The sequence below is a fragment of the Paralichthys olivaceus genome, chromosome 13, assembly GCF_024713975.1.
Source record: "Paralichthys olivaceus isolate ysfri-2021 chromosome 13, ASM2471397v2, whole genome shotgun sequence".
Lineage (NCBI taxonomy): Eukaryota > Metazoa > Chordata > Actinopteri > Pleuronectiformes > Paralichthyidae > Paralichthys > Paralichthys olivaceus.
This window is the reverse complement of record NC_091105.1, coordinates 14,675,333-14,695,196: the sequence shown is the minus strand read 5'-3', so window position 1 is coordinate 14,695,196 and position 19,864 is coordinate 14,675,333. Positions and strand designations below refer to the sequence as shown.

The 19,864-nt window shown below is 38.9% G+C and overlaps 1 protein-coding gene across 1 annotated transcript in view; it reads right to left on the bottom strand.

The window, feature by feature from the left end:
* Positions 1 to 19,864, bottom strand: part of cdkal1 (CDK5 regulatory subunit associated protein 1-like 1) — a 214,029-nt gene that overhangs the window by 165,319 nt on the left and 28,846 nt on the right. Inside the window, exon 4 of the mRNA XM_020091374.2 lies at positions 18,096 to 18,180. Coding sequence (XP_019946933.1) covers positions 18,096 to 18,180 — 85 coding nt within the window. The remainder of the gene's footprint in view (positions 1 to 18,095; positions 18,181 to 19,864) is intronic.

Here is a 19,864-nt window from a genome sequence, read left to right as displayed (position 1 = left end):
TTGACGATTCTTCAGATGCTGAATCCTCACAGCAACATTCCTTCCTTCAATGTCAAACAGTCTGTGTGTTAAAGAAAGTTAAGAGCTAAGTTTGGTATATTAAGGGACTGACCTGCCGACACACGGCATCTTGCTGTAAATAAACATGTTTATTTTTGTGCATCCATCATTCTTTTAACATACTGAAGGTATACATCTATGGCCTGGATGGTAGCCTCAGGCGTTTGTCACTCCAGATAATCTATGGTGAAACTGCTTCTTGGCTAGTATACAGCAGCCTTTCCATCTGCTGGTTCAGTAAAATTAGACATAACAAGTGCTCCTAAATGAAGTTCAATCTGCTTTGCTGGCAATATCTTCAGGGAACATATGTGCACACTAACAAAAATACTACGATAAATTTGAACACACAGAAAACCACAGACATCCACTCGCCAATACACAAACTTAAACCTTTTAAGTATCGGTTAAAGAATTCAGCTCTAAACTCATCTACAAATCCATGATCATCTTCGGATTGAGCTTCCCCTTATGAAAAAACATTTCTCTCTGTCTCCTGCATCTTATTGTTTTTCAAAGTTGACCAAGCCGTCATGCCGTCATCTGCTCTCTACTCGAATCCTTTCTCTTCCACGATGCACATTGCTTCTAAAATCCCCCCTCAGGCATCAAGCATAAGGCATGTAAAGGTCAAAAAGTCCTCACTGTCATCTTGCATGACTTAATGTATATCAAGCATGTCTCTATACTTCAACTTATGGAATCTGGACATGACATGCACTGAGAGAGACTTTGAGAGAGTGTGTCCGTATCTTCATCAGTGGGTTGCGTGTCACTGAAAAGTTTCTCAGATAAGTCGGCTGTCATTCGTCACCCTGGAGGTGCAGGGAAGAAGAGCGCTCGTTCGGAGGAGGGAGAGAATGTCATCTTCAACTTGCAGCGGGGATAAAGTATTTCAGTGGCTCAGTAATTTCCAGGTCAGTGCTTGTTTAGCTAACACCAGCTGAAAAAGCCTCTGGGATCAGGAGCTAAAAAAAAAAAACAAGACCACGCTTCAAAAGGAAAAAAATGCCAAAAGCTTACAGGTGCTCCTCCAGAGAACAAGCACACCTCTTTCCTGCCCTTTTCTCTCTTACAGTTAAAGCGTTATTAATAAATGATTGGGCATGCAGCTTGTTGAAACACACTTTTAAGGCTTGTGTGAGGCAACCTGTGTGTGTGTGCGTGTGCATGAATACATATATGCATTTGCGTGTTTGCTGAAGTGTCCACAGTGTGTTTGGTGAATGGGTCCAGGCTGATTATGTTACAGTAGCACAGGGTTTGGTTCAGTGTCATATCCCCTCTGTGTGTAACTAAAGATACTTGATAGGAACACGGCAGGTGGTGTGCTGGCTGCTAGGCACATACACACACCTGCCACCTGAGTCGGTCAGTCTCTCGGGCGCACACAAACACACGCAGAGTGAATAAGTGCATTACGGCCTGCCGTATTTCAAAGAAAAACTGTTTCAAACACGAAAGGCAAACATGTGAGGGGGGGAAAGAGAATCTCTCGCATTACTGCCCCAGTCTTTCATGTCACTGAGGCAGTTTGACTGAAATTGAGAGAGAGAAAGAGAAAGAGAGAGAAAGAGAAAGAGAGAGAAAGAGAGGGAGAGAGAGAGAGAGGGCCGGGGAGGGCGAGGGTTGGAGCAGCAGGTGTTGTGTATGTGCTCGTGTCAGCGCAGGTGAACAGAGGGTCAGTCCGGTACTCTCCATATGCCATCTGTCACATCAACTACATCTCACACTGACATTTCCCTACATTGAGTAACAATGTTAAACCAGCGAGACCCAGAGCTAATGCATTCACCAAGAAACCCATGAACTAAATGTCAAACAAATAAAATATATATTTATTGATAGACGAGGAAAGCAGCAAATGCTCACATTTAAGAAGCTGGAAACATCAAATTTTTGTACAACTGTAGAGCTCAGGCAATTAATCCATCATCATTTCTTTTTTTGCTTGATCAACTGAGTAATTGATTGAGCCACTTTTTTTTAAAATTTCAATAAGATCTTTTGAAATGTATCGAATGTGAGTAATCTATCTTGAATTGTTCATCCAATCTACTTAAAACTTGACTAGTGTGTTGCTGAGGGCTCAAGAACGTGCAGATGCAAATTTGGTGCAATTTATAATAAATCAACAAGCAATTTGTCAAGACATCAGACAGAACCATAAGTCCTGTTTGCTTTTTGAACACATAGGACATGTTTTGTTAGTTGTAGTCACTAAGGAATTTAATTTTTGTTCATCAATGTTTGTAATTTTAGAACCAATACTTTCATCTAAAAAATAGCCCACATTTGCCAGACATTACTTAAACTGCATACTAGGACATAACTTCAGAATATGTTTAAATTCATGTTCTGAAGTAAAAATACAGATTCTCTAGTTCAGGCTTCTGCATATTGAATCCAGAGTCACTGAGCTTTGGTTAAACAGACGAACAGCACTTTGTGCAGCAGCTTGGCCAAGCAAACAGCCCACTCCACACAAATAGAAAAGCCAAGATATAACTGCCCTCATGTGTGATTTTACATAGTGTTCTGGAATCAGAGGCTTAATGTAAAATATGGCATTGGCATCTGTTCCATCAAACCGCCTCTCCCTTTTACGCAGATAAGAAGAACTCGGCTCTGTGATTACCACTATGGCATAAACATGGAGCGACAATGTTTTCCTGTTCTGTGTTTGTACCTTTTATAAAGAACGATAAAGCGGAAAAGAGGACCAAAAATCCCGTCTTTAACAGGGGTGTAAGATGCTAATGTAACAAAACCCTAGTCAGTTCAATTCAGCCCTGATCTGAGCTTGACTCCTTCGTTTCCCTCACTAACCCAATCAGCTTCTTCTTCCCCTCCTCACCGTTCTCTCTCTCCCTGTCTCTGTTGAAATGTAAGTTCTAACGAGGTGCTAATGAGATTCACGCTCCTTCTCTGAATCAGATTACAGTGAATTATATATAAAGCTTTTAAATCTCTGCATCAAAACTGCACAGGTGGCGTATGAGGCAACATGGCTTTTACAGTGCTTTTATATATTGACATCTAAGTGACTGCACTGATTTGATTTTCTAGACATATTTGTATTAAAAATATGAAATGTTATTTAAAGTCTTTTGTACAGTGAAATGCTGGACAGGCATTTTCATTTTGTGCGCCAATTCAATCCTGATAAATCTTTTCAAGACACAACCCTGACATGAGGCATGGCTCTCAGAGTATGGTTTTCCTGATGTTTACACTCCCACACACACAACAGCTCACAGGAATATCTCACTGGCTCAGGGACCTGAACTGTGAAACAAAAGACCAAAGAGGGAGAGAAATGACATGGCAAAAGGTGGAAGAATTAGGGTGAAAGATGAGAAAACTAGACTCACCGGAGTGTGTGAGGGCACAAAAGTGGAACATAAGTGAGGGAGAGGATGATAGACAGAGAGAGGTAATGGTGTGACCTTGTGAAAGCCTGTCATCGCCTGCTGGGAGAAGAATTACCTGTAGGAGATAACCGGAGCACCTGAAAACACATCAACATCCACCTCTACCCTCTTCACTACCTCTTTAACTGCTCCCAAATGAGGAATATGTTACTTGTTCGAAATAACTAAACTTAATTAAAGCAGAATCGAAATGACTCTGGTGGGTCCTCTGCTTTCATTAATTACAAAGAAAATAACCTCACTCTCATTTACTCCTACATTTCATCCATCTTTTTATCTCTCCATTCTCCTTCTTTACGCTACTCCTCTGTCATTTGTCTTCATCTCTTTGGCTGTAAAATCAGTTTAAGCAGCCTTATTACAACAGAAAATGAAAACGGTGTTGCCAAGATATCAAGGTCATCGGTTTTGCATTAAATTTGTTTCATGCTCAGGGCGCACAACAACACATAATGTTGATTTTAACAAGATCATTTCAAAAGCAAGTTGTGTGTGCACGTGTCTGTTTGTGTTCATATGCTCAGGTGCAGTCTTTCCTTTCCTAGTACAAGATTTAATTTCAAAAAGGAATCCATTGTGTGAAAATGCACTTCTGTCGGTCTGTTGTGTATCATTTTGTGAGTGAGTCTGTAACTGGACTGTTCTGCCTTTAACATTTTTCTCTACAATTTTGAGACTAAAACGCGTGCATTTCAATTAATAGCGTATTATTTGTACAACTATTTATTATTTTACACATTCATTCTGGGATTGTTTAACACTCAAGATATGTATTTGCAGTATCAAACCAAAAAAGAACTATTGCGCAATAGCAAACAACAAATCTTCATAATAATTACCTTGACCAAGGAGGTTGTCTTCAGCCCTGTCCATTTGTTTGTTGGTTTATTTACACAAAAACAAAAACTGGATTTCCATGAAACCTCTTTTAACTCCTTGACTAGTCAAACATGGAAATATAAGTTTGTTATATGCAGATATGTTATTTATTGCTCAAGCCGGTCGCTGTCAATATTTATTTTAATATCCCATACAATGTATAAGGTGAAATTGGTGGTCATCAATACCCAGCAGGAAATAAACTGGTGCTGCTCAATCTACTCTCACTGTTTTTCCAAGAGGTAAAAGTGAAGGACTACTCTCAAACAATGGTTGGCTACTTTAAAAAAGAAATTGGGCCAAGCAAGAATATCTTAACCACCCCAAAAAAATAACCACCTTCTGGCCAACAGATGCTTAGATTTGTCACCCACACACAAAGGCATGTTGAGAGGTGGAAAACTGAGGTAAGGAAAAAAAAACGTTTATAAAAGACGTAGAAAGCAAAGAGTGAAGCAGGTGTTAAAGCAATGAGATGGGGATTTTTGAATTTAATCAAGCCCAAGTTTGTGTGTCTCCGTCTTCATTTTTCACCTGTCACAATAGTGGCAAGTAGGGTCCTGGGGAGACAAAGCCCTGGCCTCCCACATGGAAACACACACACACACTCTCTCTCTCACACACACACACACACGGGGGTTATCATGGGAAATAACTTCATACCAAATGGAGCATTTCATGTTATTGATCAGGAACGCCCACTGACATTACTTGAACACTATGAACCTAAAACTCACTGTAATAATCTGTAAAATGTTGTTTTGAAGCGTTTAGATACCTTCAAAAACACAAGGAGTAGAAAAAACTGAAATGCTGCTTTATGAGATGATGTAAGCTGACTTGAGAAGTGTTCTTTAAAAGGTACGATATGATAACATTGCATTACAAATTAACCATCATAAAATCTTGAAAATACAATAAATCATATACACGCAATCCAAGCAACAACAAAAAACACCAATATGAACACTCCATGACTTCAAACCCAGATGATGACATATGGACAATACACTTAGTCCTTGGTGTACTCACACACAAACACACACATGTGTTCATATATATATGTATGTATGTGCAAAGCCCCATAGACACAGCCAGGTGATTCATCACAAGCAGAGGGTAGCATGACCTCCAAAACCTCCCAGGTGACCTCTGACCTCTTCAACATGACCTTTCCAAAGGATCACAGCAGATTTATCAAGCAACATAATGAGCATTACAGCCACAATCACTCACTAATGTTCAGCTCCCTCTGAGGAACAACAATACAGGCCGAATAAAAATAACACATTTTCAGCTTTCTGCGGAGAACTCCCATCTCAACAACATATTTCACCATTTTCTTACTATAGATGACAACTGACAGTGTCTCTCTCTATCTCGCACTCCCGCCCTGCTGCTTCACTCTTTACGGGCTGCTTGTAGCTTTTGTCTTCAATTCCTGATCCTTGTCCTTGCCATATGTCGTACCACACACATACAGTCCGAGTCAGTCACTGATGCCTGATAAGAAACTGGTCAGTGTGATGATGGGCCTGTGGGTGTGCTGCTTTGCGGTGATTTGGGTCATCTTGTCGGAGAAACACGACACAAAGCTGTGATGGCATTATTGACATGTGGTTTAATTAACAGCCTGAAGGGTGCATATGACAGACTGTCATGACGGTGTTGTATCAGTAACTGAGCAGTTCTGTTTATCGTTTGACAGTTTAAGGCCTCTTTATATAATCTGTCCCATCCTAGGACAAACAGCTCCGTTAAGCTAGATCAGGTTTCGATTTTAAGTGTCAAGAGTTCAGCTTTCATTCATTTACTTGGAAGATGATCAGTAACATTTCTGTAGCTGCAGCTATATGGGAGAAAACAAGCACCTAACACAAACTAGCATCAGACAGATTGGGGCCTCAATTATCTGAATTCACTCAAAGGGTAGAGAATCACATTTTGACTGTCATTGTTACGTGTACCTAATTTAACAAATACATGTACACTCATTGTTATAATGCTTTATTTAATCTGACAGGCAGCTCGCCTCCTTCCCTGAATCACCACTATGGACAAAGATGACCAACCTCTTTAAAAATGGACTAAGGACAAGGTAAAAACCAAGACAAAGCATAGTTTAAGTTACACAAAACCTAGTGTAATTATTGCATTTGTTCGTGAGGACAGATGCAATAGAAACACTGAGATAACAATCCATTAACCTAATCTGTTAAATTTAATCAAGCCCAAGCGCAGATGGTACGTCACAGGTGGGGAACGTCCAGCCTTCAGGTTGTATATGACCAGTTAGACAGTTCAATCCAACCCACAAGGCAATTCTTGAATAGAAAAAAAAATGTCATGGCAGAAATGAATTTAAAAAGAACAAAACAGTTGACTGACATGTCCTTCAAGGTGATCCTGTCTGGCTGTACGTCTATAGGTCAGGGTGAATGGAACACACGTAGCCATTATGTGTTAGACTCTAACAGCATCAGGAAAAGAAATACTGAATGTAGTAGTAGAATTTAACATTTTCCAAGAAAATGAATGTTGATTCTTCATTTAAAGACTAGCTAGTGTGCCAAGTTTGCAGGGACAAAACTTTTCTGTGACCAACAACAGACAGAACAATCCTTCGACAGCGGTATCACAAAATACTGTAGTTCTGCACTCAACAGGGGGTGAGACGAACTGAAGCCAATAACTGATTATCCTGTAGGTAACAGCACACTCAAGTTATCTGAGATTTAAGCCAAAAGAAATAAGTAACGTTAAACATAAATGACAAATTCTGGAGTCATTATTCAAGTGTCCTACAGGAACTGTCTTTTGAAATGTAAAGCCTCTCCGATCCTTTTCCAGCTGTTCAATTCGAGTGGCAGTGGTATCCAAATCTCTTAATAAGACATCAGTGTTTCCTGAGGAGTATAAGAATCGCGTGACAAGTCCATCAAACCCCCCTCCCCAACCGAGGGATTTAGCACCCCTTCATTTCTTTAAAGCTCACCCAACATCCAAGACTGATTCGCCAGAAGGAGAAAAAACTGTTAACATGAAACACTGGTAATCCTGTCGTATCATAGCGAGCTGATACTTAGGCTGCTATGATATCTTCTTTCTCTGGTTGTCCTGTCAGTCTCTGTATACAGGCTAACATACATCAGAAACGTGGTATTTAATGACAATACATCAAATAAATGTATTTTTTTATGGTACAATATGCCATTGTTTAGCCACCTATTTTCTAATGAACAAATAAATAACAATCGATTACATTCCTTTGAAAGGCCCCATTTAGGTTTGCTCAGGGGAATAAACTTCAATTCCAATTGGAAGGAAATTGTTAATAACAGGCAACAAAAAATGCACGAAAAAAAACTACATTTCTGAGCTGTGTTCGCCTGAATGCTATATTTCCATTTTTTAAAAACCTCTTTCATCAAGAAAAGTCAGGGATAATTTCCCCCCTCTACATTTTACAACCTTTCACCATTTCTCTCTGCAAGTCAATTATAGACACCATGGTGAAAATCATATATGTCGACAATTTGGCTTTCATTTTAAATCTGACTGACTCGATTGTGGGATGACATTTTTCCTCTGAAAATTAATAAAATTCATAAAAGGTGGTGACCTGACTTTCCTACTTTTACCGCCCATACATTTCCTCAGAAGCTGAAATGGCCAATGTGATCATAAAGTCCTTCTATATTCATAAGAGATTGTTTAAAGCCCCTCAACCAAACTCAATCCCTTTACAAAATTTTACTTGGGATTCAACTAAAGAAACAAAGTTACTTGCGAAACACCAGGGTGAGAGGTCCCCCCCTTTATCTTCAATCCTATATTAACTTGGCCTCTTATGGCTTAAATCCACAATCGGGGATCAGTGAAAAGGCTGGAGCCCAGTAGGGTGCCTTAAGAGCCCAGCTGTCTGAACGGATGAAAGGCAGGGACTGCTTGTGATTGCTGTTGCAGGGGACCTTATGAGGACAGCAACAATGTGACAGGCTGTGATTATGCAGCCATTTATTTCAGGGACCACTCATGCACAGACGTCCCTGGAGTAACACAACAAAACAGGGACACTGGAGAATGCCAGTTTGTTTTCCTGCAGGCTTAAGCTTTCCTCAATTTGGGAAGAGAGCTTAAGATGCTTTGCAGTGGATTTATCAGTTTTAAATGTGTAACAGACAGTATTCCACACAAAAAAGGCAGTAAAACCCGCACATCACAGACATAAACATAGAGTGTATTTTTTTGCTTTCTAAATGCCTACCACTTTCTGAGTTAATGTAAGCAGCAAGCCCTAAAACAGTTAAATATATCTGTATCAATAATCCAACCAAGCTGCTTATATACATGCACTGAAGTCCAGGCATTTTCATTTCCAGAACTTTTTCTGCTAGTCCCTTAGTAAATTGTCCAAAAAATGTCAAAGTGAGCCCATGAGAGAACACAGCAGGAAAATGTCCAGAGAATTAACAGCAAACGTGGGCGTGTTGGTGATGTTTCTAACACATGGCAGACAGGAGACTGGGAAAATATGAATATATCTCAGGATAAAAAAAGAGATGCCAAACACGTAGGATGGCGAAAAAGCAACATTCGAGAGCTTTTGGAGATAAGGGCCGACGCTGGTATAAACAAAATCACTTTCCAGAGTACAACTTATAAGTCATGTCCTGCCTCCTGCATGCTCTACCAATGCGCCACTCTTAACCTATTGTTCCTGCTGTGTTCTTAATGTGTGAAAGGCAAACTGTGCAAGTTTTCTTGAACCAATTTTACATTTTGTAGAGTTCAAGATTCCATCATTTACAAATGGAGGATAACGGTCATCTATAACTCCACTATATATTGGAGAGATACATTACAATTATTAAAAACATCCAATTTAACGGTTCCATTTTTGTCTAATCTATTTATAAGCGGTTGGTTTCATTTTAGGGGGAAATGTATTTTTTGTACAACAGTGGCATTTAAACAGAGATGATATTCAGAAACAGGAGCCAGCATGAAGGTTTAACAGGTTGATGGCTCCGGCCTTTTGTCCCATGCTGTGAGCAGGCATACATTTTCACCATATACAATCAGATGTGCACACACACACACACACACACACTCAGGCTTGGATAACAGAGACCCATACTGTGCTGAGCCATGCATTCAAACCCACTTTCTAGAGCAGATGTGACAGGTTGTTTGTGAGGAGAATTCAGTGACACAGATACACACACACAACACACATTGTGTGTATATATATAGCATAAAAATGCACATATAAATGTGGCATAGGATGGAATAATACAATAATTCACTGAATATATGAACTGAAGAAGCCCACTGATGTTCAGACATTGGCTCAAGTATAAAACAACAGATGATGTGCTGGTCCAGAGGTCTGTTGGTCGACTAATTATCTCCATCAGTGACACCATCTGACTGCATCTGAAGGCAACGAATGTCCTGTCTGCATGTTTGGTGTTTACAGTTCTTCAAGGCTTATTTAAAAATAGTGTGTAGGAGATTAGCTCAAAGCATTTCTATGATTTTCTATGTTTTGTGTGCAAGTGGATTCTAGTTGAAGACACACAGTATATTAGGGGTGTTTCTTATCCTAGAGCTGTGTTCTTCAAATCACAATCACAGCGAAGGACCAAAATTTAAATTTAATTTGATGACAAAAAAAATACATTTTACTTAAACATGTGTGTCTCATGAAGGTCTTGGACATATATTCACTAGAAAGGCAGTAAGTAGACCTCACCCATATTATTTGGATCTGCACTAAAGTTCACACACTTTAATAACAGTCAATTAAGTATGTCTGACTATTTCATTAGTTATTCTGAGTACTCAACATTAAGGTTGAAAAACACCCGATCTCACAGTTTTAAAAAGTGAAAGAAAACATCCTGGATTCTTCCTCACCCCCCTCCCCTGCACCAAATAGAACAGAAATCAGTTGAGTTTCCGTGTAATCCTGCTAACGAACCAACAAAAATGCAGAGGAAAACACAACACTCTTGGCAGAGGTAATCAATTCTGAAGAGTATTTTTGGATGAAATTGCGGTGGCCTCCCCACAGTAACTTTAATGGCTTGTTCAGACAGTGCAAAGATTCCTGTGTTCAACTGCTGCTCTATGCAATGTCCATATTAATGTTCTGTCCCACTGGTGAGCCGATAATAGCATAATAACCTCTGACTTGAAACTCCATTACTAGAGCCGTATAAAAGACTGGCTGCAGAAATGAGAGGACATTATATCTGGTCTTTTAAATCCGACAGAAGCTGATAAACGTCAAGTCTGTTAAGAGCAGGGATTTTAACATTATTAGCCTTTCATCACATTACATTCATCCCTTCTGATGCCTGCTTTGCCTATCACCTGTTTTGATAAACAAGCTTAAAACAGGTAAGACCCTTACTTCACTTTCAGATTTACTTGCACAGAATTGGGTCTGACTGTTTGTTGTTGAGGTTACATGTCTTAAGGTTTAAGCAGATACAAAATGAGCACAATCCTGCCTGACAGCAGCTAAATGATTTTAAAGGGATAAGTCTGCTTGGTCTGGAATGCAGGACCCTGACCTGATTATTATAGAAGTATTGTTACAGGTTCATGTTAATGTTAATTACATCAAAGCTGGAGGTGGATAAGGAGGATGTAACATTGTGGTGGAGAGCTTTTAGCACTGTGGTCAGGTGAATTATCTGGGTGAAGCTGCCTTTATTGTCAAAGATAGCTGCATCTTAGGCAGTGAGTCAAACCAACATTCTAAAAAGGCTGTTGTAGTTTAGTGAATAATGTTACACAGTTATTGTTTGCAACAACATTGATTATGAAATATCACACAGATGTCAAATGATAGAGGGCATGACAACTTCTATAACAGTTTCTGTACACGTGGGACTGAACTGACTGAATCCTGTGTGACATTAGGGCATTTTGACTTAACATCAGAAGAAGAAAACTAAATTGGAAAAAGCAATGCTGGACACAACAGAACAGAACAAACGTGAGCTGCTAATAACCTGACTCATGAGGTCTGCTTTACTTCTGTGCATGATTCATTTACACAGAACTGATGTTGGCAAGCGTGCTCAACTGTGAACTAGTTTGTTTTGTCACCATAAAAAATGGAAATGTAATATAAACTAAATTAAAAACAAACATCCAATCAATAACAAAATGACAGTACTCAAAAAGGAAAAAAATTAGCCCTTTGAAAAAATAATTGACCATTTGCCTTCTGCCTTACTCCTACTGCCTCCAGACCAAATCATATATGAAAACCGTTCATCAGTGGATATTGATAATTATCTCGATAAATGTCACATTATTATGTCTTTTAGGTTTACAGATATATTAAATGAAGGTTGTGGTTTTAAACTCTTCTTTAAAAGCAGAGAATGATAAACAGCAAAACATTTTACAATGTGTGAGGAGGATTATTTAAGTGTTATTCCACCTCAATGTGTTTGCACTATGCATAAGCATTATATCAATATCTATTGGACATTTGTTATATTGCTATTGATGAAATTTATATCATAATAATCATTGATGTTGTTTTATTGCCCAGGCCTAAGTGCAATTTTGTCGATGTATGAGGCTGCCCGAGCCCTGAGCTCACTGAGGCCAACATATCATCAGACCTGAATTCAGCTACACTCTCTGTAACCCCTCTCTCTATGCATTTCTTTTCCCCTCTTTTCAGTGTGTGCCACTGTGTCTCTCCCTCTCTGTAATGTAATCGTTGTGTCTGTGTAAACCCCAAAATGTAGGCCAATGCCCCGCAGAACTGACGGATTAAATGCCAATCCCTAAATTGTAACGAAACCAGCCTCAGGCAGCAAGCTGTGTGTGTGTGTGTTAAAAAACTGCCTTTAGTAAACATCTCTAAAAGGTCACTGCAGATTTCAGATTGTTTATACTGTACCTTGCTGTCATGTCCGGATGAAAAGGAAACGCGTGTGGCCTTAATGTCAGTCACTTTCACTGTCAGTTCATTTAAAACTACATGTTGTGCGGCCAAAGAGCTCCTTGCATTATAAGTACTGCATAAAGGAAACACTTCAGACCACACGGCAACATCAGACTTTTGACTGATTCCTACAAGAAGAAACCAGACAAATGAGTAGTGTTTATGGTTTCCTGAAGCCAATCTCCGATCTATAATTAATGGAGCAGCTCAGTTTTTGCCATTTGAATGTTCTATAATGTGACAGATTGCAGCCTCAGCTCTCTCTCTCTCCGTGTTTGGAGCTCTGGTGTGCTTTCTGTCACAGGGTGAAAAATTAGGGCTGTGGAATAACATATGCAAATTTAGTTTTAGGGCGGATTTCCCCTTTAATGGTTTTATTTGCCAAACATGACCTTTGCCTCTGGTAAATATGTGGCCGGGAATCAATGACATAAAATCACTTGCCCTGCAGATGCTGGGTTAGGCTGCAACGCTTTTCACCACCTGTAACTCCAGTATAAAAGAATGCTACGCCATTAGAACATGTGGGTCTCCATGATTACATTTGATCAAGTTGTATTTAAATGTTAAGATCGATCCCTCTGCTAGAAAGATATTTTTTAAGAACTTTTTTAATTTCACCCACACTGACAGGTTAGTTAAAGCGTAAAATGGGGACAATGGGGTTCACATGCGCCAAAGGACCGGGTCAGACCCAATGGTGCATGGGCATATGCTAGCTCACCTGGTGGAGCAACCCCCAGATAATTTCCCTACGGCTAAAAAAAAAACTGAACCCATGTAGGCATGTGAAGACCTCCAACTTTAGTCACAATATAACGGCTGTCGGCAAGGATTCCTCAGCAGAAGACTAAGAATCAGATTTAACATTTCTAAAACTAAAAAAATATATATATAATATATAATAATATATATTCTTATATGAATATAAGAATGTTTTTGTGATCTTTGTGCACAATAGAATAAAAAAGCAACATTTTATGGATATAAAAGCAGCAAATTACTGCAACAAAGAAGCTGTTCTCCTCAGATATGATCACAAACAATATTTTTCACTAGTTTTATCTTGCTATGATACGTGAGCTATGACCTGCGTGAAAAGCCGCAAACTTTTCACACTATACTTCCACTTCACTTTTGGGAACATTCTGCCAAGACAACTCTAAATCGACAAAAGACTGTCCTATAGCCAGCGGGCGTAATACATATTCACCACCCAGCCTACACATCTGTTATAAATACTCAGTATAAGAACAGCACACAACACTTTGGCCCTCTTCCAACAGTTCATTCTGTGTTGTGCGTCCCTATTCAATTAACATTAATGATTTTTCTTTCTTATGGTTGGTTCATGAATATTAAAACTGTATTGAAATGAATGTAAATATAATGTGGGAATTGGCGTATTTTGAAAATAGAAGTACAGAACTCCGAGTTGGCTTCTAATTCGCTAAGCATACATTCCCTTGATCATACAAATTAGTAGAGACAGCCAAGTGTGGAAATTCAACACACACACAAAAACACTCACACACTCTAACACACACACACACATTTGAAACAGAGCAGTTTAATTACATGCTGTTGAGCAACTGTTTCTGTAATGCATTCCGCGTTCATTGATTTGAGAGGTCCCTGACACTGAATTACGTTATAGATTTCAGCATTTTAAACACAGGCACACATACGCACCCAAATATACATACTAATTGACTTTTTAGCATTCAGAAGCTGCACATTAGCAGTTTAGGCCACTTACTTATCTCCTGATCCAAAACTCTTGCTGACCGAGTGAACGCCATCACAAAAAGAAAGCTGGAAGGAATCCCATCTTCCCCACATGTTAAATCACCCCTGTGTGTTGAGCTGTGTGATGTGACCAAAATCTCATATCCTGATAGAAGTAGTTTAATATCCAGAAATCAACATGCATGATAGGATTCTTACATACTGTAGGTAGTAAAAGATGTAAGTAGTGTTTTGAGTCAAACTTTTCAAACCCAAACACGTCCACGCAACAGAAGCAGCTCCGCATTTTGTCTTGGTTGCACAGAGTCCATCTGTTCACAATTACTCTGTTCTGTGTCACGTTCACTCTCCTCCATGTTTTTTTGTGTTTCCTTCATTCCAATTTCCTGCACACTTATAACCATGAAAAACCTGCTCTACCACACAAACCCCTTATTCTTCCCTTAACCCTAGACCAAGGATAAGCCTCTTTTTATCTTCATTAGATTATTCATGATGAATTACAAATATCATGAAATATCTGTATTCACTGTCATTTATTCTCAGAGAATATCTATACAACACATGCTGGTTTACATAGTGTCAGTAATGGAGACAGAGAGGGGGACGTGTACAGAAACATGAGGGCAGAGGTTAATACATTATTTCCTGTGAAAGCCGAATCCAACAGACAGACAAACTTTACTTTTCTACTTGTCCTCAAATGAGAATCTTAACTACACTCACTATGAATTTTACTTGCACTGATGCCAAACTCAAATGTGCTTAGTTCTCACATAAACAACATCAGCACATATGCTCTCACACACACTCACACACGCACACACAAAATACTTTCACATAAGCTGCCTGGGCATCCATCCACCTGACTAACCCCATACACACACACACAACTCTTTTTCCCACACACTTGGCATGGATGCCAGCTAAGCCCCAGTCCTCCAGAAGTAATAAACTGTCTTTTCACTGCGTCTCTTGAAACCATGATAGAAGACGGCTGAAAGCCCCTGTGCCTCCATTTCAAACCCCTCAACTCATTTACTAGGACACGGTTGCTTCTGTGACCATGCATTTGTGTGTGTGTTGCATGTACATAATGTCCCACACGCCACTGCCATGGGAGACAATTTGTTTTACACACTAATGTACACACACAAGTAAGTTGGGACTGAAGGACAAACTGGCCTACAATGGTTTTTTAACATAAACACGACCCGAGTTAATTCTGTGGGGTTAGGAAACAGTAAGAACATTCTATAGTCCCACATACAATAGTAATTTCACAGGTCAGTGTTAAAACACAAAATAATAGTAATAAACCACTATAAACTCCAAACCCACAGGAAGAGAGTTAATATTTACTGTCATGTAAGATGGATCTTTCATTTTACTGGAAATCACAAAAGTGTTTCCTCCCCCTCTTTGCTGGGATATGTTATTAAAAAAAAACTCCAGCATAGAGGGAGGTCTCCTTCAACATTAACTTTAAGCTGTGACAAATGTAACCGCATCACTAATGATGTCTTTTTTATAGACAAGTGTGTACAGAAGCACACAGCTTGATATTTTGGTTGCGTAATGGCCTCCAACTACCTCAGATTAAGTCAAAAATAGAGTCAGAGAGGAGACATGCACAAAAGCATATTAACAGTTGCCTTTTAAGGTTAAAACATTGTTGCCCATGAAAGCTGTTTCAAACACACAAGCAAACAGAGAACATCTTGATAGGAGACAGAAACACAATAAAAGGAAGGAGAAGAAGCTCCACAAAGACTCATCGTCAGCATTTTACTGATTCCATGTAAAGTTGGTGCATGTCAAACGTTTACATTAATCACAGAGTAACACGGGGGCCCAGCAAATGGAGGCGGGAGAACTCCGGCAGCACCCGTAGGTTCAGTTCTGACCCAACCTCTGTGTGTCTTCCCCCATTCTCTCTCCTCATTTCACACGTTACATCCACTGTTCAATCAATAAAGACAAAAATACCCAAATAATATCTTAAAAGTAAAAATGTATGAGTCAACTCAAATATGAACTCTTTATCTGCACGTGCGTGCTTGTGGTTTCAGGAGGTAAAGGCCTAATAGAGTATGACTGAGTGCGAGGCAGCTCGCGTGCCTGCCCCGTGTCTCAGGAAAAAACCAAGGCATTAAATAAGAGAATTCAATGGGCATTTGGATTCTGCCTGATCCCAAACCTCCTCATTTCTGTGTCTCCATCATGGAAACAGCAAGTGATGGAGGGGCAGAAAAAACTTTTTATTCGTTGTGTGTGGGGGGGGGTTACACATGTGCATGCATGTGTGTGTATGCTTTTCTGTGAATAGAGCAATAATTACATTAGCATTACAGCTGGGTGATTTCCAGTCAAATGAAAACTCTGGCATCAACAGAGAAGACATTTCCTAAGTCTTGAAGTGTGTTATTATTTTGTGCATTTCAATTGAAAATGTCTGCATGAAAATTGGCATGACAGAAAGAGTGAAAGAGAAAGTGGCTGAAGCAGAAAGACAGGATGATTGCACTGATCGAGATGGCCAAGTGAAATTGTTCACCCTTGTAACTGTGATATTGTCTTATGATAACTTCTAACTCCATTCTGATGATTCAAGCATCCAAAATATAAAGTATGGCAGATGATAGATTGCTTCTTTTTGCATTTAGCCACAATGCAAATTGTCTATAAAGACAGCCAATTAAAAAGCCTGTAATTTGTCCATTCAAACTTGTCCTGCTGCAAAACAAACAAAACTCTTTGCAGAGCTAAGACTGTGGAACTACAGGTTTTCTCTTCTGTTTTGACAGTGCTTAAAACAGCCCATGTAATGTGTTCTACCTGCAAACATGACTTTCTCATTTAATCAGTGGATAAAAACTATTTTGGCCATAAAATGTCAAAAATGAAAAATACAAACTCCGTAAAACCTCCTCAAAACCCACTCTAACACATTTTTATATTTTTCAGCTTTACCAACAGACTTTCAATCTATTGTCATATAGGACAATGAAAAGAGCAAATAAATGCTTTTTGAGTAAGAAAGTGACTAAAACAATTAGTGCCAATTAATTAAGCTCTTCTTTATCATACATGAGTGGGGAGTTTTAAATTATGAATAGTAAATATATAAACAGTCAAAATATTCATAATATATTTACTGAAGGGTAGCTTAAAGCTAAAGTAACCCTGGTTTTACATAGAGAATCACCTTGTTACTCAAACGCTTACTTTCTCTCCCTTCTCAACACATGCCTGCCAGGTGTGTGTGTTGTGTGTGTGTGTGTGTGTGTGTGTGTGTGTGTGTGTGTGTGTGTGTGTGTGTGTGTGCACCCCTGATGGAGGGAGATTAATCAAAATGTAAAACAGTTTCTAGCTTAATTTCTCTGTGTTTATGCAAATACGTGCCTCTCTCTCTCTCTCTCTGTATTTCGACAGTGAGCGAGATCAGTGGAACAGCTAGTAGGTGGAAACTGATGCAAGAGAAAGTGCATTTTGTGTAACAAAACCTGAATGGAAACAGCATAAATGATAAAAAGCCACATTCATTTGTTTTTTTTTCCTTTGGCTTTGCAGGAAATGTTGGTGGAGACAAAATTACTTTTGAAACCTAAGTCATTTTATTCTAACCGTCTCATATTTTACATCTTTATTTGTTGATGGGTTTGAAATATGAAATGAATCTCACATTTAATTTGCAAATAAATTCTGACGGAATTATATATTTTCAAATCGACATGGAAACTATTCGAACCTGGTTGTGAACATGATTTTGGGTTTTTTTCACAGTGGAAAGAACATGTCTCTTAATTTCCTTTAGTTCTAATTCAAGCAACCAATCAAAGCAGTCTTGCTTGAATTTTCTGCCAAAACATGTTTTAATTATTTTTATCAGCAGTGTTTGTTTCTCATATTTTAATCTGGATTCTACGAAGTAAAACTCTTCTTGACTGCATAAAATAACACATAGAGGGAAAAGAGTGTGTTTTCATTACTTGATTGAGTTTCTGAAGTGGTCCTCTGCCGGGTTCTTCACAGTACAGCTGTTCAACAACCACAGGTCTGCTTCTGTTGGGTCATCTATAGGAAGAGAGAGTTCATTTATTTTTATTAAAGCAATCACAAGCATGACTTTGTAGAGAAAGATAACAATGTGTATAAATATATACAATATAACATATACATATATATAACTCATCAACACTTAGTATTTAGCAGAAATATTTAATTGGTTTCAGCGCACAGGGGGTCAATGCTCACACACGTTTCATTAATTCTCAACCTGTCTCTTCTATTTCATATTGTGAAAAAAAAGATGTCTCCTTCACCTGGAATAATCTTTTAAGAGCTTTACAATTTCTGAAGGTCTCTAGAGATTTCAAGGTATGATTTAGAAACACGGTTATCACTTTTTCTTCTTATTTAATTACTATAATTCTGTGTCACTGGTTTCACTCTGGCTTCCCTGCCACTAATCAAGAATGTTGAAGCTGAGTATCTGACGGCCAGAAGAAAAGAGGACCAGATTTGATTTGATTTTAAGGTTTTGTAGGAAATTTGTTTGAAAGGCTGTAAATAGTTCGGCATGTTTCTGTCCTGCAGATTTGAAGGTTTTTTTTGGTTTTTTTGGCTTAAAATGTACAACAATGTAGCATTTCTAAATAACATTTTTCTTTAAGTTCCTTTAAGTTACCAGAGAGATCCCATCTAGTAACACTAGCACAAAACAGTACATGTGCTGTTTTATCAAACCTGGCAGTTAGTCGCAGCTAAAATGATTGATAAATGTAAATCCTGCTTTACTCAAAAACAGACCTATTTTGTTTTACTTACTATTAAACCGATTATTTACACGTTTGATCCACATGTCCACACAATAGTTGTGAGGACACAATAAATTCCCAAGTTCCTTACTTTATCACAACAAAATGCCCAACCCTAACCCAAATTTAAATAAAAAATGAATAGTCTTAACCTTAAAACAACCTTTAAAGGTATGATGATCAGCCAAAATGTCCACAATACAATGTTTCAAACAATAATTTCATCTACACAAACATAGAAAGATGTGTACACGTGCTCACACACACACACACATACATCTGTGTGTCGCTCCATGCGATGTTAAGCTCAGCTGCTACTCAAGGCGATGGTGGCAGGGTTTGCATGGCACTGCCAGGAGAGCTGTCACACACACAGACACATATACTCGAGGGGATATGGCACGGCAGGGGTGGGGAGCTAGAAGCTCGCTCCTTTACGCTACATTGAACCAGGTATTTCACTTAGAATCAGCTTCCCAGCTGCAGTCAAGCATACACACAAACACACACAGTATTTCCTGCATTAATTAATTTGATACACACGCACAGTACTTTTCACACAGCAGGTCCCAGGATGCAGAGAAAGCAAAGATTGCCAACACACCACAATTTGCCTTTGGTCAAATCTGTTTTTCAAGCCTTCACTTTTAGCAAAACACACACACACTCACAGTTGTTTTTAGCTTTAGTATTTTCAGGCTTTCTATTTATAGAAATTACGATTTCCTGCAACACACATGACACAACACGATCAACAAAACCAACCCAAACCCATGATTTGTGTCCTGCCGATGTGACTCATGTTGTTTAAGTGCTTTCTAAGACATGCAGCTGTACTTTTTTCTTTTATGAGACATCATTAAGTCGAACTTACAGCCTGATACAATCATCTAAAACACCTCAAGGCCCAAACTGCTGTGCTGAATCAATAAAACATGAAA